At 56.6% G+C, this 23,031-nt stretch overlaps 3 protein-coding genes across 3 annotated transcripts in view; all 3 read right to left on the bottom strand.

Annotated features, from left to right (window-relative positions):
- LOC102449608 (glycine N-acyltransferase-like protein 3) overlaps positions 1-23,031 on the bottom strand; it is a 73,751-nt gene that overhangs the window by 44,652 nt on the left and 6,068 nt on the right. The window lies entirely within an intron of this gene.
- Positions 1-23,031, bottom strand: part of LOC149524385 (glycine N-acyltransferase-like protein 3) — a 29,846-nt gene that overhangs the window by 898 nt on the left and 5,917 nt on the right. The window contains exons 4-7 of the mRNA XM_089778841.1: positions 3,252-3,384; positions 1,917-2,024; positions 1,494-1,614; positions 965-1,094 (exon numbers count right to left, since the gene is read on the bottom strand). Coding sequence (XP_089634967.1) covers positions 965-1,094; positions 1,494-1,614; positions 1,917-2,024; positions 3,252-3,329 — 437 coding nt within the window. The 5' untranslated portion in view covers positions 3,330-3,384. The remainder of the gene's footprint in view (positions 1-964; positions 1,095-1,493; positions 1,615-1,916; positions 2,025-3,251; positions 3,385-23,031) is intronic.
- On the bottom strand, positions 15,519-22,963 carry LOC142829273 (glycine N-acyltransferase-like protein 3). The gene is made up of 6 exons (XM_075928540.2): positions 22,770-22,963; positions 20,580-20,694; positions 19,208-19,315; positions 18,782-18,902; positions 18,336-18,456; positions 15,519-16,909 (listed from the first exon to the last, which is right to left on the bottom strand). The coding sequence occupies exons 2-6, from the start codon at positions 20,655-20,657 to the stop codon at positions 16,456-16,458; spliced, it is 882 nt and encodes a 293-aa protein (XP_075784655.2). The 5' UTR covers positions 20,658-20,694; positions 22,770-22,963; the 3' UTR covers positions 15,519-16,455.

Genomic DNA, 23,031 nt, shown 5'->3' with positions numbered 1-23,031 from the left:
AAGGAAAAGGAAGGAGAGGAACTGCCCTGGGATACTGAGCAATTTCTGTTCCCATGAGAAGGTGTCACGCTACTGCCGAGCCTCTTACTACAGCAGCTTTGATTGGCTGCTTTTCCCCAGTATGTCCTGTGGGAGAGGCGGCCAGTCAGACTGGGCTTTCACACACACACCCGCCCAAGCGGTGCGGAATTCTCATGATGGTATTTGTAAGTCGGTTTCAGACCTGGCCAGACTTGTGGCACTTGGGAGGGGAAAGAAGAATCAAGTGATGAGGTGAGGAGCTACCTTGCTTGGTGGATAAAAATGGGACCCAGAGCCTTTCTCTCCTGGGGGGCAGCTCTGATCTGGTCCCAGCACATGGGATATCCATTGGGCCAGGGGTGGGGAATGGGACGCAGGGACTTTCCCTTTATACCCACATGACGGCAACACTGCCAAATGTCCCTTCTTGTTAGAACTGAGCACTTCCTTCCTCCTTTTGGGAGAGACACCCCCCCCAATGCCCACATCACCCCCTGGGTACCTGCCCCTCCCTGGGTCCAGGTGAAAAGCCAAGTTCTGAACAGGCTGTGGGCAGGGCAGGCTCCTCTCTACCCTGGGCCAGGTGAGACGTGGTGCAGGGATGTGCGGAGCGTGGCCACTCAGCGCCTTTTGGGTTTCCTGGCAGAGGGCAGGGCCCTGTGCAGGTGCTGAAGGGATCTTGCCACCAATGGGTGGTCCCAACCCATGGCCACACTCTCCAGTCCCTGCGGGTCCCTGAGGGAGGCTGGGCTCAGCGCCAGTCCCACTGGGATTCTGCTGGTGGCAACAGAACCCCAGTGCTCCAGGCCCTTCATGGAGAGCAGCCTGACAGAGCTTGAACATCCAAGTAGCCTGCGGGCCAATGCCCCCACCTCTCAGCCTGCTCCCTGCTCTACCACGCTCCACTCCTCCCCCAGTGCCTGGCTATGGAGCCCTGCGGCACAGGCAGTTACTGATCTCAGGCATGGAGCTGGGATCGGGGTGGAAGTAGATGAAGTAGAGGTACACGTCCAACTTGGCCCCCTTGGTCTCGGCGATCTCCCTTGAGGCCTCGTACACACCGTCACAGAGCCCTGCAGGGGGCAGTGATGGGCCGTGAGCCGTGTGGACCATAGGGGAATGGTTATGAGAAAGCGATGAGGAGTCCTGTGGCACCTTATAGACTAACTGAAGTGTAGGAGCATAAGCTTTCGTGGGCAAAGACCCACTTCCTCAGATCTGACGAAGTGGGTCTTTGCCCACGAAAGCTTATGCTCCTACACTTCAGTTAGTCTATAAGGTGCCACAGGACTCCTCATCGCTTTTGCGGGTTATGAGAAAAGGGCCCATACATGTGGGGAGCCCAGCCTGGCTCAGGGGGGCAGGAGTCTGAGCTACCAAATCCACCTGCCCCAGGCTTGGGGCTTGGAGCATGACAGGACAGATGCTCAGTATCTGGGGGGCTCTCCCCGGTGGAGTGGGCCCCACGTTACCGTGGATGCAGAAGGCCTGGTCCCAGTTGATGGCGCTGCCCAGCAGGGCCCGGCAGGCGCCCAGGTCCCGGTAGTACACTGCATACGTGTTGGTGTAGAAATCAGAGTCGTCCGATGCCACCTGCCGGGAGGAAATATGGAGCCAAAAGGGAAACTCCTATGCAATAACTGATCTGCCTGCCCCCCTTTGCAATCCTGGCCCCTTCTCCGCGGTTCCCTAGAGGTGAAGGGCTGCACATCTCAATCCCAGCCTCAAAGCCAGCCTTCCCCCTGAGGGCCCTAGAAGAGTAAAGATCTAAATCAAATTCCTGTCCCCTCCCTGAGCCAACCTGTCTCCCATTCTAGGGCCCCTACAGAGGAAACACCCCAGGTCCCATTCCATGCTGTTCTCCCAGATGCAGAGCTCTGGCAGTGGGGCTGCACCTCTCTGTGTGGCCGGATAAGGACAGCTTTGAATTCGGGCCATGAATCCATCAGCACCTCATGCCCAGCCAGGTTCCCGCGGTTTATGTTCATCACGGCACCATGGACCTGTGAGAGACAGAGACAATCCTGCGCTCCCAGAACTGGAAGGCACCCTGAGAGGCCATTAAGCCCAGTCCCCTTCACTCATGGAGGGATTGAGCACCACTTGGATGTATTGGGGGTCACAGGCACGGGAGAGGCTTCAGTTCCAGCTTTTACTGCTCTGTCAGGAGCCTCCCAATGTTTACTGAAGGGTTTCAGCATCTCGTGAGCCTCTGCACATTGGGGGAGATTTTGCCCTTTTGAAAAATATCCTTTGTCTTCCATTACTGCGTATGGGGCTGACACCACAGGCTGCCCTTAGTGAAGATGGTCACCACCCGTGTTCCCTGTAAGCTGTGCATTTGGGAACAGCCACTCAGGAGTAATTCAAATGCTTCCCAGATGGTTAGCAGACAGCCCGCAGATAGGGGCTTGTTTCTACGGGTGTTGACATTCCCACATGCCTCAGTGCACATAGAAATTATTTCACACTTGGATGGAAAAAATCTGCACTTGGAAAATATTAGAGGGCACATTGGCCGCCACCTCACAATGATTTCAGTGGGCTAAGGTCAGGGAAGCTGGTTGTCCCAGGCTCTGAGAGCCAGAGGTGGGAGATCTGGGAATCGTGAATAGCAGCGTGGAGAAGGGGCAGTGAGGGGTGGGGAGGGACAGCGGAAGGCACTAGGGGTTTGGCTGAAGGAGAATGAGGGAAAAGGGGGATGGGGACATGGGCCGCGCTGTTTCTAGCCACCCTGGGTTCACTCTCCTAATTTTTGGGTCGGATCCTGCTGTGTGGCCCCTGGGCTTATACTGCAGGGGAGACCCTGAGTGTGTGTGAGCGCGGGGACAAATGGACTGTGACCACCCCCCCCACGCACTCACACACATTTGAACCATGTGAAGGGCCTGGAGTCAAGGAGGGAGCCAGAGTGACCAGCTTGCTAAGTGTTTGGCAAGGAATCCGCCTGTGCAGTGATTGCTTCATATGGCAAGAATCTACCTCGTGATTGGTTGTGGGTGTCCCACTGGCTATGCTGGGTGAGCAGCAGGAATAGGTGATGAGTTTGGACTTTGGGAGACAGGAGATGTGGGTGGGGATGGGGTAATCGAAAGAGCAGCCAGAGCGGGAGAGGGTCCTGCCTGCAGCCAGCCAACCCCTGCCCCATCCCTGGCAAGAGAGAACTTTCTGCCCCACTCCCATTACTATCCCAGGAGGTGCCGCGTGGGGGGAAGGCAGGTCCATTTCACCAGCAGAGTCTCCGGCAGGCTCCTCCACAATGTCCCCTCCAGCAGCCGCAGCTTGGAGGAGCAGCTCAGGAGCAGCATCTCCGGTGGGGACGGGTCCTCGGCAGCTTCCAGCAATGACTGCGCAGGGGATGCCCTGGTGGACACAGACACATCAGTTCCCTGCAACCTCCCTGCTCCCACCTCTCTGGATACTCACAGCGTGTCTGCAAACACCCAGACCTGCCCAAATAGCCAATCCTATTTGCTGACCCCACCATAAGAAACCAGGCGGATGCAGCTCCGGTGCCTGGGCGTTGTTCACGCTATTGCACCAATGGCTGTTTTCTCAGAGCAGCATTTCCTGAGGGTTTTCCTCTCCCCTACGTATCAGAACTTCCCTGCAGTTAATCCTGGAGCTTTTCACTTTAAAAACCCCTTTTCCTGAGAATTTGTCACTTGGACGTTCCCAGACCCAAGCAGTGGTGGGTCAGCACCTCGATGGGACAATTCTCTTTGAAGAGAGAACAAACCTTCCCACTATTTCCCCCACTTTTTTGAGCTGTGTTTGTCAGGGTTAGGACCCTCCCAGAACACACTAGTCTGGGTGCAGCGCCCTGCTCACCATAGACCCTACAACAATAACACCCCAGGGCAGGACTGGGCAGGCCTAGGGTATACCTAGTAGCTCCCACTCACCTGGGCAGTCTCAACACTGGGATAAAATGCAGCTCCAAAGAAGTTGGAGGGACAGGGAGCTCATGGCGCAGTGAGGTTCCTGCTGGACAGAAGCTGGTTCTGTCCCTGCTGGTCTCTCTCTCGGGGGCTGTTCTGACATTTTATACCCGACAAATGAACCATTAACAGAGTCTGTGCCTGGCTGGGAGCTGGCCCAGTCATGTCCCTACACTAGCAAGGCAGGGTCAGGCTCCTTCCATGGGCAGAGGGGGAGAGGTGATTTCCTGGGGCTAGTGGAAAAGAATGCTGAGGAGACATGAGCACGGCCAGGAGTGGGGCGCAGCTGGTTCCTTTTGAATCCTGACCCACGTCCCCGGCGATCTCAGCTCTGGGCTCTCCCATGGCAGCTCCTGCCTCACTCTGTGTCTCTTAAACAGAAGCCTTCGCTATCGTAACCGTAGCCAACCTGGTGCTCAGCTGGCGTATTGTATAAAATCATTCAGCAGCTGCTTTGCTGTCTCCAGATCCCTGGCCTGGGACAATCCTGCAAGTACGGGGCCCCTGAGCAGCGTGACGGGTCCATGGATCGCGGTGGGTTGGCATCCGCAGGAGTGCACCCATGTCGATGATGCAGCTTGGGACAATAGCTGCATACACCTCAATGGGTGCTCCCAGCGCCCGTCATCTGACCAGTACTCAGGCGCCTGTGCCATGCACCGAGCCTGCCTGTTCTCAGCTCCACACCCTACTCTAGTGGTGTGATTTAGGCGCATGCTGCCAGAACATCTGTGCTCTGTTCCCTGCCAGGGGCACAAGGCTTCCCTAGATGTTGGCTCGCACGAGGGGCAGGGAAAGCAGATTGGACACCCCCTAGAGGGCAGTGTCCCCCAGATCCCAGCACACATGAGGGGAGACAAGTGTTCAGACACCGCTGTAAAGAGCAATGGAACTGCAGGTTCTGGCACCTGCATACAAGCATGGAGAGCGGCTCACATCCCCCTTAAGCTGGAGGGACCGCAGGATTCTGAGTGAGGCCTCAGACACCCCCAAAGGCCAGAACCTCCCAATCCCAGAGCACATATTAGAAGAAAGAAAGTGGCTGATACTCCCGCCCCTTCCTTGCCATTATCATATCACCCCTCCCAATATCCAACTCCCTCACCTGAACCCCCTAATGCCTCTGATCTCCCCATATACCCTAACCTTTGCTTCAGCCCCAGATTGCTGTACCCCTATTCCCTCTGCCTGCTAATTCTCCCACCCCTCACTCACGTTACTAGATTAAGCGTTGCCTGCGTAATTCTCTCTCCTGCAGGTACAGTTTCCCCAAAGGACAAGATTAGAACTCCTTTTAGCAGGGGCAGTATGTCACAGCGGGAACAGCTCATTCTCAGACTTCTGCCAAGGGTCAGAGGTGACCTTACAGCCATTTAACCACCATGGGGCTGTAACACCTCTGAGCTACAGGGCGCTATGGCATAAACTAGTATTGGATGGGAGGTTGTTATAGTTGCTCGGCTGTCTGAGAACCAAGGACGGAACAGTGAAGAGGAACTAGGACAGAGGACACCATGGCTGTGTCTAGACTGGCATGATTATCTGGAAATGCTTTTAACGGAAAAGTTTTCAGTTAAAAGCATTTTTGGAACAGAGCATCTAGATTGGCAGGACGATTTCTGCAAAAGCACTTTTTGCGGAAAAGTGTCCGTGCCAATCTAGATGCGCTTTTGGCAAAAAAGCCCCGATCGCCATTTTCGCCATCGGGGTTTTTTTTGTGGAAAACAAATCTCAGCTGTCTACATTGGCCCTTTTGCGAAAAAGTTTTGTGCAAAAGGGACTTTTGCCCGAACGGGAGCAGCATAGTATTTCCGCAAAAAGCACTGATTTCTTACAGTAGGAAGGCAGTGCTTTTGCGGAAATTCAAGCGGCAAGTGTAGACAGCTGGAAAGTTTTTCCGGAAAAGCAGCTGATTTTCCAGAAAAACTGGCCAGTCTAGACACAGCCCATGGATACATCTACACTGTGAGAGAAAGCTGAGTTTACATAGGCAACTTCAGTTACGCTAATTGCATAGCGTTGCTGAATTTGAAGTAGCTTGACTTGACATTTGACAGTATCTTTGACTTTCCTTACTACTCACGAAATGAGTTACAGACGTCAGAGTTAGAAACCCTTTATTAAAAATTAGATTGAAATAACATGAGTGTAGATTCGCACTCGCTCATTTCAAAATAACACGAGTTATTGAAATAAGCATGCAGTGTAGACCTAGGCTATGTGTTTAGGAGTTAGGGTAGGTTCTATCCAGGGAGGCTGGTTATGGAACTGCAGTAGCTGGCCCCAAGAGTAAGGGCTTAGCAAATTCATGGCTGTGAAAAATGAATTTGGGAGCATGAATTCTGGTCTCCTCCATGAGGCCCGGCTGTTGTAGGGAGGTTGCAGGATTGTCACCCTTAGCTTTCTGTAGCTGCTGGCGCCAGCACTTCATTTAGAAGGTGGGCAACCGACTTGGAGAGAAGCAGCTGCTGACCAGGAGCCCAGCTCTGAAGGCAGGATCCCTGCCAGGAGCAGCCTCGTTAGCACCTCCTCAACTAAGGGTGCCAATTTCATGATTCCCCCCCTGACTCCCATCACAGGGCGGGCACTCCCCCTCCCCCTCCTCCTCCTTCCCTCTGGCACCTTCCACTGGTTGCTCCAGGAATTGGCACTCCTGCCTCGGAGTGCCCTTTGCTGGTTGGTGTCCCAGGCTCTGGGGCAGGTCTCCTGCTGGTTCAGCTCCGAGTCCCTCCTGACCACGGTAGTGGACACACTTGATCTCAGATGGCGGGAGGGGTGAGGGGGCAGGGCTGGCCAGGGGAGCGTTGGTGGTGTGAGGAGGGAAGCATCCAGCGGGAATGAGGGCTGGCCGGAGGAGAACCAGCTGCCAGGGAGCGGGGCTAGCCGGGGATAGAGGGGAGCGAGAGGGGGAGAACTGGCCAGCGAGAAGCGGGACTGGCCTGGCCGCAGGCAGATCCCCAGGTGCTGCCCATCTGGCGCATGGTCCCGGCAGGGCGTATGGGCGAGTCTGGCCCCAGGAATTCCATACCGCCCCAGCCCTATCCCACCCCACCCCTCTCTTCTCTACTGTGCAGTTGCGTACTGTCTGGCTGGTAGCGTGTCTAACCGACAGTCAGTACAAAACTCCGTACTGATACTCATGATAATAATAAAACCTTAATTAGAAAATCCTGGACATTTATATGTCTGGTATTTTCTCAATTTGTTTCCCGGACAGAAAGCTCAAATACTGGACTGTCCGGTTCAAAACCAGACACCTGGCAACCCTAGTGTCAGCCTCATACTCAGTACCCTGGACTAGCCCCTGCTCAGGGGCAAACTGCAGCCTGAAATGGTGTGACGTAGTGGGGGTACCTGGCTGGTTTCTATGCTGCTGGCTCTGGGGTAACCCCCACTGGCTGTCGTGGGGACCATGACCCAGCAAAACAGGATGAGTCACTATGCAAACCAGTGGCCAGACACCCCCCATGGAGAGGAACAAAGGAAGGTGGATGCTGCCTTGGCTGGGGGGCAGGGCTGGAAGTGAGTGAGTTGGTTGCTGGCTGTCGGAGGGCATGGAGGAGAGCCTAGGGGAAGGGGCTGGAGTTTAGGGGCCCAGTCTCCCCCATCTCAAGGGGGCCTGAGGCATCCTAGCCCAGTTCCTGTGACCAGACTACATCTGTGCTGCGCTGTGCTGGAGGAGCAATAAACCACCCTCAATTCCACTGGCTGGTGCAGTCTGTTTGTGCCATCTCGGGGTGCAGGAGACGGGGAACCCCCAACGCGCCGTCACACTGGTGTCAGGAGCGGGATCCACTGCACCCCGTGGATGGAGCTTCCAGCGGTGAGCAACAAGGCGCTGTAGAAGCAAGAGCCCTGGAGCCAGGCGTGCTGGAGACAGAGCGAAGCGGTTCCTGGGAATCGTGGGGCGCTGCAGCACTAGACTGGTGAGTCTGCACCGAGGGGACCAGCGGGCAGATGGCCTACGCCCAACTCTTGAAGGCAGAGCTGGTGGGGCTGTGCAGAGAGAGGGGCTTGCCTGTGCAGAAAGCAACCAAGGCCCAGCTGATTGCCCAGCTGGAAGATAATGACCAGCCACAGGGCCAGGATCTTGTCCCCAGGGGAAGCAGCCAGACCCCCCCTGAGAGTGTGTCAGGCTCAGAGAGGGGGAGGAGCGCTGGAACCCAACGGAGAGATGAGACAGCGTCTCCCGGGAGGCCTGCAAGCCGTAGCCCATCTAGGGCAGGGGCCAGCCAAGCGGAGCTGCGGCGCCTGGAGATCCAGCTGCGGATCAGGGAATTGGAAGTAGAGGACCGAGAGAAGGAGCGCCAAGATCGAGAGAGGGACCGCCAGGATCGAGAGAAGGAGCGCCAAGATCGAGAGAGGCAGCGGCAGCATGAGCTGGCCATGGCAGAGCGGAGAACCGGCGGGGCACCGGCTGCGCCAAGTGCGGATGGGCCCCAGGGTCCCAGGACTGCCAAATGCTTGGAGAGGCTCGTGGTGGCCCAACTGAAGGACATGGGTGACATAGACGGGTTCCTCAGTGCCTTTGAGAGGGCCTGTGGACTGCAACGGGTCCCCCCAGCTGACTGGCTGCAGGAGCTCATCCCCGCACTGAACCAGGAGGCGGCCGGAGTGCTCAGCCAGCTGGAGGACCTACAGCCAGGGGATTACAACCGAGTCAAGGAGGCCCTGCTGCACAAGTTCGGGCTGACCCCCGAGATGTACAGGAAGAAGTTCCGGGGGGTACAGAAAGGGCCACGGGAGACCTATGTGGACCTGGCCTCCCGCCTGGCGCAATACTGCCGCAAGTGGGTGTCTGGAGTCGGAGCCCAGACCGCAGAGGAGCTGCTCAAGCTGGTCATGATGGAGCAGTTCTATGAAGCGTGCCCACCCAAACTGAGGCTGTGGCTCAAGGACCGGAGACCAGAGAACCCCCAGGAGGCCGGGAGACTGGCGGATGAGTTCACGGAGAGCCGGTCCGGGTGTGAACGGGAGTCCCGGAGAGAGAGGGAACCGCGCAGAGACCGGATCTCGGCTGAGCGACGGAGGGAGTCAACTATGGGGCGAGACCAAGGAACAGGTCGTCTGCGCCCCAGAGAACCAGCCAGGGCCTGGACAGAGACAGCCCAAAGCCTAACTTGCCATCGCTGTGGGCAAAAAGGCCACAAGAGGGCTCAGTGCACCAGGTCCCAGGACCGGGGACTTTCCAGGGTTAACTGGCTGGGGCGGGAGGAAGGGCAGGCTGCCCCAGAGGCAGGGGCTGGCAGGCAAACCTCAGCTCAGAGAGAGGGGAAGGATGCTCAGTGCACCTCCCCTGGGAGGTCTGATTCTCGGGAGGCGGATTTCTCCGTGTACCGGGTGGGGGCAGGACGGCCCCTGCGGAGCGAGTGCCTCATACCCCTGGAGGTGGATGGTAGGAAGGTGACGGGCTTCTGGGACACGGGGGCGGAGGTGACTCTGGCCCGATCCGACATAGTGGCCCCGGAGCGGATACTACCCCACGCACAGCTGACCCTGAAGGGCATAGACGGGTCCCCGTTTAAGGTGCCTGTAGCCAGGGTGCATCTGAAATGGGGGGCGAAGGAAGGCCTCAAGGAAGTGGGGGTGCACCCGCACTTGCCCACCGAGGTGCTGATGGGGAATGACCTAGAGGAGTGGCCCCATGAATCCCAGCGGGCTCTAGTCACTACCTGGAGCCAGAGCCAGCGGGGGGCTGACAACGTGGGTCCAGGGAAGGACTCCTGGCAGCATCCTCAGGGTCCCATCCCAGTGGACACGGGGTCCAGCCAGGCTGGGACTCCGGACCTAGGCAGAGGTGGGGGACAGGTCCCGATCCCTGCCTCAGCAGCTGAATTCCAGGCTGAGGTGCAGGCAGACCCTTCCTTGCAGAGGCTGAGGGACCAGGCTGGCCTCCATGCAGCTCAGCCCCGGGGGAGAGGTGGCCAGGAGAGATTCCTGCGGGAGCGTGGGCTCCTGTTCCGTGAGTGGCTCCCCCCCAGGAAGGTGAGGGCATGGAGGGTAGAGCGGCAGCTGGTCGTCCCCCGAAAGTATCGCCTCAAGCTGCTGTATTTGGCCCACGATTCCCCCGTTGGGGGCCACCGGGGAATCCGGAGCACCCGGCTGAAGCTGCTCCAGCACTTCTATTGGCCGGGAATCTTTACAGCCGTGCAGCGGTACTGCCGGTCCTGTGACTCCTGCCAGAGGGGCGGGAAGGCCCAAGACAGTAGGAAAGCGGCTTGGGGGTCTCTACCCCAGATAGACCCTCTGGGCTGGCTGAGAGAGTTATGGGAGGGGAAGTCCTCCCTGGATGGAGCATCGGGGGTGGAAGCCGCCCTGGCTGTCCAGAGAAGGCTCGCTGGGCTCATGGCCCCAGCCCGAGAGACCCTGGCCAGAGATCAAGGCCAGTGGAAGGGTGGGTGTGACCCCCGAGGACAGGCCTGTGCCAGTCGCCCTGGAGCGGGGCGGCGAGTGGACAGAGGGAAGCCAATTCATGTGGGGCCTCGCCACGGCCGGCCCGAGTCAAGGGGAGCACCCATGTCCCCAGGGCGGGTTCCCACGCAGAGGACCCGAACTTCCCTAGGTCACGAGCGGAGTGACCCTGCTCAGTTCGCTCTCGGAGGGGGGAGAACTGTGACGTAGTGGGGGTACCTGGCTGGTTTCTATGCTGCTGGCTCTGGGGTAACCCCCACTGGCTGTCGTGGGGACCATGACCCAGCAAAACAGGATGAGTCACTATGCAAACCAGTGGCCAGACACCCCCCATGGAGAGGAACAAAGGAAGGTGGATGCTGCCTTGGCTGGGGGGCAGGGCTGGAAGTGAGTGAGTTGGTTGCTGGCTGTCGGAGGGCATGGAGGAGAGCCTAGGGGAAGGGGCTGGAGTTTAGGGGCCCAGTCTCCCCCATCTCAAGGGGGCCTGAGGCATCCTAGCCCAGTTCCTGTGACCAGACTACATCTGTGCTGCGCTGTGCTGGAGGAGCAATAAACCACCCTCAATTCCACTGGCTGGTGCAGTCTGTTTGTGCCATCTCGGGGTGCAGGAGACGGGGAACCCCCAACGCGCCGTCACAAATGGCCACTCAGCATTAGCCAAACGGATGGACCTGCTGCCTTTGCCTATCCTGGCTGTTTCTCTGCAGCCTTAGTACCCTCAGGCCCTGCAGCCTAGGAGTGAGGTAAGGCCAGACCTCCCCAGCTCTGCCTGCCTCTCCCCAGCACTATGTCTCGGGAAGCCCCCAGCAGCTAGGCCCCTCCTGCTCCCGCAACTAGAGCAGGAATATCTGTGCTGTCCTCCCTCCTGGAACCCTCATTTATACAGCCCTAGCTGGGCCCTAACTGTCTATCTCTACCTCAGCTGTGGCCGACATGCTCTCGGCCTTCTCCTAAGGATGGGCTTCATCCTTAAAGGGCCAGTGCCCCCGTCAACCGCTCCCAAAAGCCTGCATCCTGCCTCATAGTGGGTCAGGAGATTCATAGTTTGGACACTACCCAATTTAAGATTAAAATGTGTGAAACCATGAAGCTGACGAATATGAAAATCCTGTGAGTGGGCAATGGACCAACAAGAAGCATGAATTGGTTAGAGCCCCGCTCCTGAGGCTGGCACATGTGACAGAGAGGTGCAGGTATCGCTTTTTTTCTCTGTAGGGCCACATTTCATTTAGCAGGTCAGTGTGGTGATGTCCAGGGATCAGAATGTCTTGGCAGAGTCCAGTCTTGTTGACCGCAGTGCATCCAGACTACCGCGCTGTGCCGCCAGACAGCTGATAGCACAGCACGACGGCCATTTTGATGTAAACGAAGTGGTGATTATTTAAATTGCCGCTTCATTCTCCTATGTCTGGTCAACTCATCTACATGGCTCCGTCGACAGGGCCATGTCGTCCAGACACACCCAAAGGGGGTATCTCACCATGGCAGCTTCTCCCCATTCCCAAAGCACCTCCTGGAGCCAGAGCCTGATCTGGGGGCTGGAATGAGCTGCCAATGCTACAGGTCTGGGGAGGGAAGGCACCTCTGGTCCGGGCAGGCATTGTGCCTGGTGGGGCCATGTAACGGGGCAGGTGGCTGGTGGAAGAAGTGAGGCTGGTGTCCGTCTGCGCTCAGCCTGGGCAGCTTGCCAAGGTGCAGCCTGGGGAACAGTTGGGCAGAGGCATAATCAGCTGTGGAGCAAGGGCCCCTCTAGACACTGATCCCCCGACAGGTTTATCTGCGGCGCTGTTTGCCGTACCTGGCTTTGCAGGATGGAATGTCAAACAGAGCTTTGCCCCCAGAGTTCTTCTGAAATGACACCTCTGGTGCTGGGGAAGCCAGGAACCCCCCTCCCACCGCACCCCTGTGCCTGAGCTGTGTCGTGTCTGCAGGGTCCCTGAGCAGCCAGAGAGCAGACCGCAGGGACAGGCCATTCCCAGCGGGATCTGCCATGTGCCTGGGGCTCAGCGTGAGGCCAGATGGCCAGTCCATGGACCTTCCACTAAGGGAGAGGCCCTTAGCAGTGGGAGCCCCGAAGGGGAACGTGGCTGTGGGGGGCTGAGCTTGCTGTGCGGGGACTTGAGGAGGCCAAACTGACCCACTGACGCTCTGGTCTCACAAATGGGGGCCTGCATCAGTCGAGCCCGGTCCTGAGCTTTGGGGCTCTTAGGTGCAGCTTGGTGGGGACTGGAGACACCTGTAGACTCGCAGGCTGGCGCTGCAGGGGAGCATTAGAGAGAGTGGCCCCACATACTGATGGGACACGCGGTGGCTGTGGGACTTAGGAGGAGGCAGCCCCCGATGTAGCTGTGGATACGGAAGGCCTGATGTCAGTTGATTGTGCCCAGCAGGCCTGGGAGAACTCTGTGTCCATGTGGGTGTAGCAGTCAGAGGTGTGTGATGCTGCGGCGGGGGCCTGTCAGGGCTATTCTCCACTCTGACACTCTAGAGGCTACATCTACACTGGCATGATTTTCCGGAAATTCTTTAAACGCAAAAGTTTTCCGTTAAAAGCATTTTCGGAAAAGCGCGTCAAGATTGGTAGGACGCTTTTCTGCAAAAGCACTTTTTGCGGAAATCATCCGTTGCCAATCTAGACGCGGTTTTGCGCAAAAAAGCCACTATCGCCATTTTAGTCATTGGGGCTTTTTTGCGGAAAACAGTACTGTGCTGTCTACACTGGCCCTCTTGCTCAAATGATTTGCGCAAGAGGGCTTTTGCCTGAACGGGAGCAGCACAGTATTTCCGCAAGAACACTGACGATCTTACATGAGATCGTCAGTGTTCTTGAGGAAATTCAAGCGGCCAGCGTAGACAGCTGGCAAGTTTTTCCGCAAAAGCAGATGATTTTGCGGAAAAACTTGCCAGTCTAGACACAGCCTCTGAGTGCAGAAGGTGAAGGCGGAAAAGACTTTACATATACCTTGCTGCTACAATCACTGGATACACAAACTTCCCCCAGAATCACAATACTTAGATTTGGGAGGAGGGGTTGCTCCCACCATCAAGTGATTTTTATCCGTAAAACCAGGGTGAACTCTTGCACCCATCCCCAGGATACCCCAAGATCTTCTGCCAAAAAAAGAGCTTGAAAAAAAATAAAGAGAGAGCGGTTAGAGATAACCCCACTCCAGCCAGGTTCCCACTGTTAAGAAGAGCTATTGGAACCCGGCTGGAATGGTTTTTTTTTCTTTTACCTCCCTCTCTCTCTCTTTTTTAAGCTCTCTTGCTTTTCAAGTTCATCCTAGCACTGTGGATCCACCAGACGTAGGGGGCAGATTGAGCAAAGTCAGAAAACTCTTCCAAGGGAGCCCTTTGCCAAAGCAGCCAAGCATGGCAGCAGGTGAGGAGGCCTTGGCAGCTCTCCCTCACCCTACATAAACAAGGCCCAAATCACCAGACCTGGGTGGTGGGCGGCCCAGCTGGCATTTCTCAAAGGGTAGGGCCCAGGCCAGCCTGATGCCAGGCTCTGGGATGAGTGTCATGTTACCGAATTTGAGGGAAGCAGCCAGATCACAGCTGCACCCATAGGAGGGGGTGTTGGCCCCAAAAATGGTATAAAAGGGGGCCATGTGAGGTGCTGAATAGAAGCTCACTGTCTGCCAATCCTATGTACGCTAGTCATGTGATTGTATAATGTTTGTGTGTGAAATTATAAGCATGCACTTTGTATGGATACTGAATATTTCCCTGCATGTGGTTGAGCACTGGGCAGAACCCGGCCTATGGACATGCTAATTAGCGAGGCCCTGTGGGACAATGGCACTCAATGGGCCAAGGACACACCTAAAGAATGAGGGCTGACACCTAAGGGCTGCCAGCAGGGAACACAGGGATAGGCTGCTTGTCAGGTGACCTGCTGCAGCCAAGAAGAGACCATGAAGGATGTATAAAGAGGCCATGTGGTCAACTCCATCTTGGGACTCAGCTCAGCACTTCATCCCAGATGCAGCAGTGCAGGGATCGAAGAGCCGGAAAGAACTGTGGACCCATCCTAACCGAGGATGTGCCACAAGGACTTTTAAGCCAGCAGCTATAACATCTCTGCTAGAGCCTGCATCGAGACCTGGGAGATTCGATGCATGTAATGTATGATTCTTTAGCAACCTTACTATCATGCTCTTCTTTCTGGTAGCAATAATCCTTTAGATGTTAGATGCTAAAAGATTGGCTCAGCATGATTTGTGGGTACAATCCGGAGGGTAAATTGACCAGGGATCTGTGGCTGGTTTCTTGGAACCGGACAGAACTTGTTCGGGGTAGGTGGGATTGGGTTCTAAGACCCCCCACCTGTGTATGAGGCCTGGGGCCATCTGGGGCACGGATATTGCTGGGGTGTCGGAAGGGTGTTGCTCGTGAGGCTTCAGGCAGGCAGCTGAAGCGCTCTGTGGGACTAGTTTGTGGGCCTCTTTGGGAAGGTCTCCAGTCTGGGGGCTGTAAGGAGTCCCGAATTTGAGCAATTTGCCCTGAGCGGACGCCCTCTGCTGTGCCCAGACCAGCTCGGTCTGTCACAATGAGGCAACAGCTGGCACTGTTGGGGCATCGGATTAATGGCTGTGTGCGGGGGAGTGAATCAAAGGGCAGAGCTGGGGACACTGAAGGGCAGGACTGGGAGTTTCCATATTGTATAACTAGAGCCAGGTGAGTTCTCACTGCCGTGCTCCCCCACTGCGTGCTGGTTTCCTCTTCCCCTCTAACCCAGCTCTGCTTGTGTCATACACACCCGGTGCTTGGGAGCTGGGAGGTGCTTGCTCTTCAAGTGCCCCCAGCGGAGCTATTTAGTGATTCTAGAAATGAGTTGGGGCAGCTACCTTGGGTGATTTTCAAAAGGAAGCCCTGAATATCTGACCTGACTCTTGTTGCTGCAGACACCAAGCTCCGGATCAGGTCACCCCCCCAGGCCACTGTGAGTTTCAGCCCTTTGGTGGTGGGACACAAAGCCGACACTTTCTGGGAGCAAACATCCCCTTTACAGGGAACATTTTATTTTAAAAGCTGGTGGATAAATGCAAAACTCTTGTGTGGCCCTAGCTGTGATTCTGGTGCCCCCTCACATACATGGTCCCAGCCGTGCCAGGGAGCAAGGTCGAGAAACACACAAAGGTGTCTGCAACAATCAGTTTAATTGTAGCAGGGATCACAAATCAGGAAATGGTTCCTGCTATCAGCCAATGACAGACAGTGGGTGGAGTTAAGTGGACAGCACTTGTCTTGGTGGTGCTGAATCTACCAAGTCTGGGTCACTTTTGGGTGTAACCTCAGGCCAGGAGACTTGGGGGATTGTGAAGTTTGATTTGAGGCTAATCAACATCACTGGGAGCTATTTAAACCTTGAGTTACTGCGACAGGCTGTCCCTTGAGGGAGTCCATAATAAGGGAACAGTCTCAGGCTGGCTGCTATCCAGGGGGAAGAACCACATGGATCCCGTGCTAATGTGTTATGGCCAGAACTCACAGCGCAAGGAGGCTGATTTTGCAGCCACTACCACATGTTTAAAGCTCCTGTTTGTCCGGATCAGGAGAAGGGAAATGAGCTGAGGAGAGCAGGCTGACCGGGGCAGAGATGTGATGGGGGGTGGAGAGGGACAGGGTGAGAGGGAGATCGGGGTGATGTCTCTGGCAGTTTGGGGAGAGGATGACACATTGCAGATGGAGGGGTTAGAGTGGCAATACACAGAGGAAGTTGCCCCAAGGGAAGCAGGGGAGAAGGAGCGGAGCAGATGCAGGGGCAGGTGGACACTTAGCTTGATTGGCTGCAAGAACATTGAGTCACTACTGGGATGTCTGGCAGAGGAAGCGAGCTGGAGCAGTGTAGGGGAAGTGGGGTGGGGGTGCTGTGTGTATGGGGTGGAGAGTTGGGTCCACCAAGGAGGGCAGGATATGGGGTTCAGAAGTGTAGGACAGACCCTGTAAGGCTGGGCATGGGGCTATGGGGGAGGGGCAAGGTCTGTGAGGCTGGAGGTGGGAGATGTTAGTGGTTCCACTTGGCCTAACAGTGATCCCCAGACTTGTCTGCCCTTCCCATGTGAGCTGCCCTGGGACACTAGGCTGGGGACTCACCTGCTGGCCTGGGGGTTAGCGTGGGGGTTCTGTTCAGTACTGCATTGTGGAGGATGAAGTAGCACAGGCTGGGCTGGCGCTGGAAGCCCTGTCGCTCCATCAGCCTCTGCATGTTGAAATTCTCCACCAGCACGTTGGCGTAGCTGGGGTAGCCCAGTGAATGGAGCCGCTTGGCCATCATGTTAGTCAGCACTGTATTGTAGCCACGCCCCCGGTGCTGGGGCAGAGTGTAGGCAGGCCCCAGGGCACCAAACGCATCTGAAGCCAACCAGCTGACAGGGCGGCCGGTGGCATCCAGGAGGCAGGCACTGGGGTAGTGGCGGATCAGGCTGGCCAGGTTCTTCCTGCTCCTCTCGTTCCCCCCAAAGATCCACGTCTCATTCAGCAGGTCGACATGGGAGACATCCAGGGACGAGAGCCTCACAGCCGGGTCCAGCCTAGGGGGGCAGAGAGCAGCAGGGCGGAGCCCCAAAGGTCAGGGATGGGGACTGAGACCCCTGAATGATGACTGGGCCAAAGGTCAGGAGGTTTTTAAAACAATACGATGCTGCATTGCTGGTCTCCCTTGAGAGCTGATCTTCCCTGGCCCCAACCCTGCTAGTGCTCTATGATTTATTATGGTGATAGCCACCCCCCATCTCCTCGCCAGCGTATCTTTCTGCACCATCCATTCTATCCCTGCACAGGCACCCTCGGCCCTATATCCAGCCCCACAGCCCCCCCTTGGCACCTCCTGGATTCTTCCTCCCCTCCCTGCCCTGTGGGGGCTGCTGGGGCCTCCCCTTTGCCCTTACTAGGTGTTCCTGTGGTGGGGGAGCAGGCACATTGTGCTGTCTCTTCACTCACAGCAGGGGAGGGGAAGGAGGGACAGGAACTGCCCTGGGATGCTAAGGAATTTCTGCTCCCATGAGAAGGTGTCACGCTACTGCAGGAAGGAGAGGGGCAGGGACCTCTCAATGCAGCAGCTTTGATTGGCTCCTCTGCAAGACATTGTGTGGGAGAGGCAGCCAATCAGACTGGGCTGCCCCACTCCAACCCCAGGTGGGGCAATTCCTTTGATGGGCTTTGGAAATCCGGCTCTAGACCAGGCCAGACTTAGGGGGCTTCAGAGGGGTTCATGACAGAACCAAACAGAGAGGTGAGCGGTTGCCTTTGGGGGGATGGAAATTGCAGGGCATTTCTCCCAAGGGGGGTTAGTTCTCATCTGGCCCGAGCACAGGGAGATCTGCTGGCCCAGGGGTGGGGAATGGGACATGGGCGGGGCTTATCCCCTCTTACACACACGGTGGCAGTGCTGCCCAATGTCCCCTCTTGCTAGAACGGGGCACTTCCTCCTCTTGAGAGAGACCCTCCCCGCAACTCCCCAATTCACCCCCAGGTACCTCCCTGGGTCTAGGGTGAAAATCCAAGCTCTGAACGGGCTGAAGGCAGGGCAGACTCCTCTCTAGCCTGGGCCAGGCACAATGTGGTGCAGGAATGGGGGGAGCTTGGCCTCTCAGTACCCAGGTGCTGCGAGGGGTGTCAGGTGCCTGGTGCCACTGGCAGGGCCCTATTGGTGCCACAGAAGCCATTTGGATGTGGGTCTCCTGGAGGAGGGTAGAGGTCCTGTGCAGGTGCTGAAGGGATCTCCCCAGTCCATGGCTACTCTCCCCTGAACCTGCGGGCTCCGTGCCAGTCCCACTGGGAATCTGTGGGTACCACCATGACCCCAGTGCCCCAGGCTCCAAAGGGGGAACAGCCAGCCAGAGCTTGAACATCCCAGTGCCCTGCTGGCCAGTGCCCCTGCCTCTCAGACTGTTTCCTGCTCCAACATCCCCCCTCCTCCCCTCGCTGTGGGGCCCAGCAGCGCAGGCAGACACTGACTGTATCTCGGGCAAGGAGCTGGGATCCGAGTGGAGGTAGGTGAAGCAGCGGAGCACGTCCAGCTTGGCCCCTTTGCTCCTGGCGATGTCCCTGGAGGCTTCGTACAGCCCGTCATGGAGCCCTGAGGACAGGGGAGTGAAGGGTGATGTGAAAAGGGCCCATGTATGTGGGGAGCCCAGCCTGGCACAGGGGGCAGGAGTCTGAACTTCTAAACCCACCTGCCCCAGGCCTCATGGAAGGGAATGTTGACAGGTGAACCAATTTGAGCCCATATCTGGTAAGGGGCTGCCCCACGTACGCCAGCCCCTATACTGCTCTTGGGAACATCCTTAGAATTTTGGGGGAACTGTGGGTTCGAGGCTGGTAAGATCGTGTGGTTTGGAACAGGACAGCACAGATACTCAGTTCCTGGGGGGCTCTCCCTGGTGGTGTGGGCCCCAAGTTACCGTGGATGCGGAAGGCCTTGTCCCAGTTGACAACACTGCCCAGCAGGGTGCGGCAGGCGCCCAGGTCCCGGTAGTGCACTGCATACGTGTTGGTGTAGAAATCAGAGTCGTCCGATGGCACCTGCCGGGGGGAAACATGGAGCCAAAAGAGGAACTCCTATGGAATAACTGATCTGCCTGCCCCCCTTTGCAATCTTGGCCCCTTCTCCGTGGTTCCCTAGAGGTGAAGGGCTGCATGTCCCAGTCCCAGCCCCCAAACCAGCCTTCCCCCGAGGGCTCCAGGGGAGTAAAGGTCTAAATCAAATTCCTGTTCCCTCCCTGAGCCAACCTGTTTCCCATTCTAGGGTCCCTACAGAGGAAACACCCCAGGTCCCATTTCACACTGTTCCCCCGGGTCAGGTGCAGCATGGTGGCTGTGGGGCAGACCTCTCTGTGTGGCCGGATAAGGACAGCTTTGAATTTGGGCCATGAATCCATCAGCACCTCGTGTCCAGCCAGGTTCCCGCGGTTTATGTTCATCACGGCACCATGGACCTGTGAGAGACAGAGACAATCCTGGGCTCCCAGAACTGGAAGGCACCTCAAGGGGTCATTAAGCCCAGTCCCCTTCACTCATGGCAGGATCGAGCACCACTTGGAGGTGTTGGGGGTCAGAGGCAGGGCAGCAGTTCCAGCTTTTACAGCTCTGTCAGGAGCCTCCTGATGTTTACTGAGGGGTTTCAGCATCTCGTGAGCCCCTGCACATTGGGGGAGATTTTGCCCTTTTGAAAAATGTCTGTTGTCTTCCATTACTGCCTATGGGGCTGACACCACAGGCTGCGCTTAGTGAAGATGGTCGCCACCCGTGTTCCCTGTAAGCTGTGGTCTTGTGCGGCAGCTCAGGAGTAATTCAAATGCTTCCCAGATGTTTAGCAGAGAGCCCACGGCTAGGGGCTTGTTTCTACAGGTGGTGACATTCCCACATGCCTCAGTGCACATAGTAATTATTTTACACTTGGATAGAAATAATCTGCCCTTTTAAGGAAAAGATTAGAGGGCACATTGGCTGCCACCTCACAATGATTTCAGTGGGCCAAGGCCAGGGAAGCTGGTTGTCCCAGGCTCTGAGAGCCAGAGATTGGGGATCTGGGGATCGTGACCCCAGTGAGGTCGTGACCCCAGTGAGCAGCATGGAGAAGGGGCAGTGAGGGGTGGGGAGGGACAGTGGAAGGCACTAGCGCTTGGGCTGAAGGACAAGGAGGGAAAAGGGGGATGGGGACATGGGCCGCGCTGTTTCTAGCCACCCTGGGTTCACTCTCCTAATTTTTGGGTCAGATCCTGCTGTGTGGCCCCCGGGCTTATACCGCAGGGCAGACCCTGAGTGTGTGTGTGAGCGCGGGGACAAATGGACTCTGACCCCCGCCCCCCCCCCGTCTCCACTCACACACATTTGAACCATGTGATGGGCCTGGGGTCATGGAGGGAGCCAGAGTGATCAGTTTGCTAAGTGTTTGGCAAGGAATCCGCCTGTGCAATGATTGGTTCCTGTGGCACGAATCTGCCGTATGATTGGCTGGGGGGGGGTGTCCCACTGGCCATGCTGGGTGAGCAGCAGCAGGAATAGGTGCTGGGTTTGGACTTTGGGAGACAGGAGATGTGGGTGGGGATGGGGTAATCGAAAGAGCAGCCAGAGCGGGAGAGGGTCCTGCCTGCAGCCAGCCAATCCCTGCCCCATCCCTGGCAAGAGAGAACTTTCTGCCCCACTCCCATTACTATCCCAGGAGGTGCCGCGTGGTGGGGGAAGGCAGGTCCATTTCACCAGCAGAGTCTCAGGCAGGCTTTTCCGCAATGTCCCCTCCAGCAGCCGCAGCTTGGAGGAGCAGCTCAGGAGCAGCATCTCCGGTGGGAACGGGCCCTCGGCAGTAGGGGACGCCCTGGGGGGCAGAGACGCATCAGTTCCCTGCAACCTCCCTGCTCCCACCTCCCTGGAGACTCACAGGGGGTATGTCTACAGTACCCCGCTAGTTCGAACTAGCGGGGTAATGTAGGCATACCGCACTTGCAAATGAAGCCCGGGATTTGAATTTCCCGGGCTTCATTTGCATAAACTGGGCGCCGCCATTTTTAAATCCCTGCTCGTTCGAACCCCGTGCAGCGTGGCTATATGGGGCACGAACTAGGTAGTTCGGACTAGGCTTCCTAGTCTGAACTACCGTTACTCCTCATTCCACGAAAAATGGAAAAATGGCGGCGCCCAGTTTATGCAAATGAAGCCCGGGAAATTCAAATCCCGGGCTTCATTTGCAAGTGCGGTACGCCTACATTACCCTCCTAGTTCGAACTAGGAGGGTAGTGTAGACATACCCAGGGTGTCTGCAACCTCCCAGAACTGCCCAAATAGCAAATCCTATTGGCTGTAACAAACCAGGCGGATGCAGCTCCTGTGTCTGGGCATTATTCACACTATTGCACCAATAGTTGTTTTCTCAGAGCAGTATTTCCTGTGGGTTTTCCTCTCCCCTACGTATCAGAACTTCCCTGCAGTTAATCCTGGAGCTTTTCACTTTAAAAATCCCTTTGCATGAGTATTTCCACAAGTGTCACTTGGACGTTCCAAGCGGTGGGTCAGGACGTCAAGTGGAAGACCCACCAGTTTGGGTGCAGCGTTCTGCTCTCCAGGCACCCTACAACAATAATACATCCTGTCTGTCCCTGTGTGGCTCCTGCCATGCCTGGGCAGGTTTGTGCAGGCCTAGGGTTGCCCCAGTAGCTCCCACTCATCTGGGCAGTCTCAGTGGTGGGAGAAGAAGCAGCCCCAACGACGTTGGAGGGACAGGGAGGTCATGGAGTTGTGAGGTTCCTGCTGGACAATAGCTGGTCTCTCTTGGGGGCTGTTCTAGCATCTTATACCTGAGCAAATGAACCATTAACAGAGTCTGTGCCTGGCCAGTCATGTCCCTACAGTAGCAAGGCAGGGTCAGGCTCCTTCCATGGGCAGAGGGGGCGACACGATCTCCTGGAGCCAGTGAATAAGAATTTTGAGGAGACATGAGCACTGCCACAAGTGGGGTGCAGGCAACCAGGTCAGCTGGTTCCTTTTGAATCCTGACCCACGTCCCCGGCGATCTCAGCTCTGGGCTCTCCCATGGCAGGTCCTGCCTCACTCTGTCTCTCTTAAACAGAAGCCTTCGCTATCGTAACCGTAGCCAACCTGGTGCTCAGCTGGCGTATTGTATGAAATCATTCAGCAGCTGTTTTTCTGTCTCCAGATCCCTGGCCTGGGACAATCCTGCAAGTACGGGGCCCCTGAGCAGCGTGACGGGTCCATGGATCTCGGTGGGTTGGCATCCGCAGGAGTGCACCCATGTCGATGATGCAGCTTGGGACAATAGCTGCATACACCTCAGTGGGTGCTCCCAGCCCCCCTCATCTAACCAGTACTCAGGAGCCTGTGCCATGCACTGAGCCTGCCTGTTCTCAGCTCCTCACCCTACTCTAGTGGTGTGATTTAGGCGCATCTGGTCTGCGCTCTGCTCCCTGCCAGCCTCACAAGGCTTCCCTGGATGCTGGCTCACACTGGGGGAAGGGAAAGTAGATCAGACACCCCCTAAAGGGTAGGGTCCCCCAGATCCCAGCACACATGAGGGGAGAGAAGTGTTCAGACACCCCTGTAAAGGGCCAGGGAACAGGAGATTCTGGCACCTGTATAGCGGCATGGAGAGCAGGTCAGATCCCCCTTAAGGCAGAGGGACCGCGGGATTCTGAGTGTGGCCCCAGACACCCCCAAAGCCCAGAACCTCCCAAACTCAGAGCACATATTAGAAGAAAGATACTCCTGCCCCTTCCTTGCCACTATCATATCACCCCTCCCGATATCAAGCTCCCTCACCTGAACCCCCTAATGCCACTTATATCCCCATATTCCCCCAACCTTTGCTTCAGCCCCAGGTCACTGCAACCCTATTTCCTCTGCCTGCGAATTCCCCCCCCCCCTCAAACCCTCACTCACGGAATTTATTTCGTTGTTACTGGTTTAAGCGTTGCCTGAATAATTTGCTGTCCTTCAGGTACAGTTTCCTCAAACCATAAGAGTTAGCAGGTGCAGTTTGTCACAGCGGGAACAGCTCGTTCTTCTTTGAGTGATGTCCCCGTGGGTGCTCCACTCTTGGTGGTTGGTTTGCCCCGGCGCCGGAGGATGGAGATTTTTCGCAGCAGTAGTCCGGCCGGACCACACGTGTGAGGGGAGTGTCTCACGGCGTTCGCACCCTTTC

Source organism: Pelodiscus sinensis, chromosome 5 (assembly GCF_052426305.1).
Source record: "Pelodiscus sinensis isolate ZL-2025 chromosome 5, ASM5242630v1, whole genome shotgun sequence".
In the NCBI taxonomy this organism is placed as follows: Eukaryota; Metazoa; Chordata; order Testudines; family Trionychidae; genus Pelodiscus; species Pelodiscus sinensis.
This window is presented reverse-complemented; position numbering and strand designations above follow the sequence as displayed.

What these genes read in the sequence shown, in the direction of transcription:
- LOC142829273 (XM_075928540.2), bottom strand. Translation starts at nt 20,657, where the DNA reads ATGCTGCTCCTGAGCTGCTCCTCCAAGCTGCGGCTGCTGGAGGGGACA. An exon ending in CAAGGCCTTCCGCATCCACG is followed by an intron (nt 18,457 to 18,781) that starts GTAACTTGGGGC and finishes CCCTGTCCTCAG; the next exon opens with GGCTCCATGACGGGCTGTAC. An exon ending in AGCTCCTTGCCCGAGATACA is followed by an intron (nt 16,910 to 18,335) that starts GTCAGTGTCTGC and finishes CTGCCCCCCTAG; the next exon opens with GCTGGACCCGGCTGTGAGGC.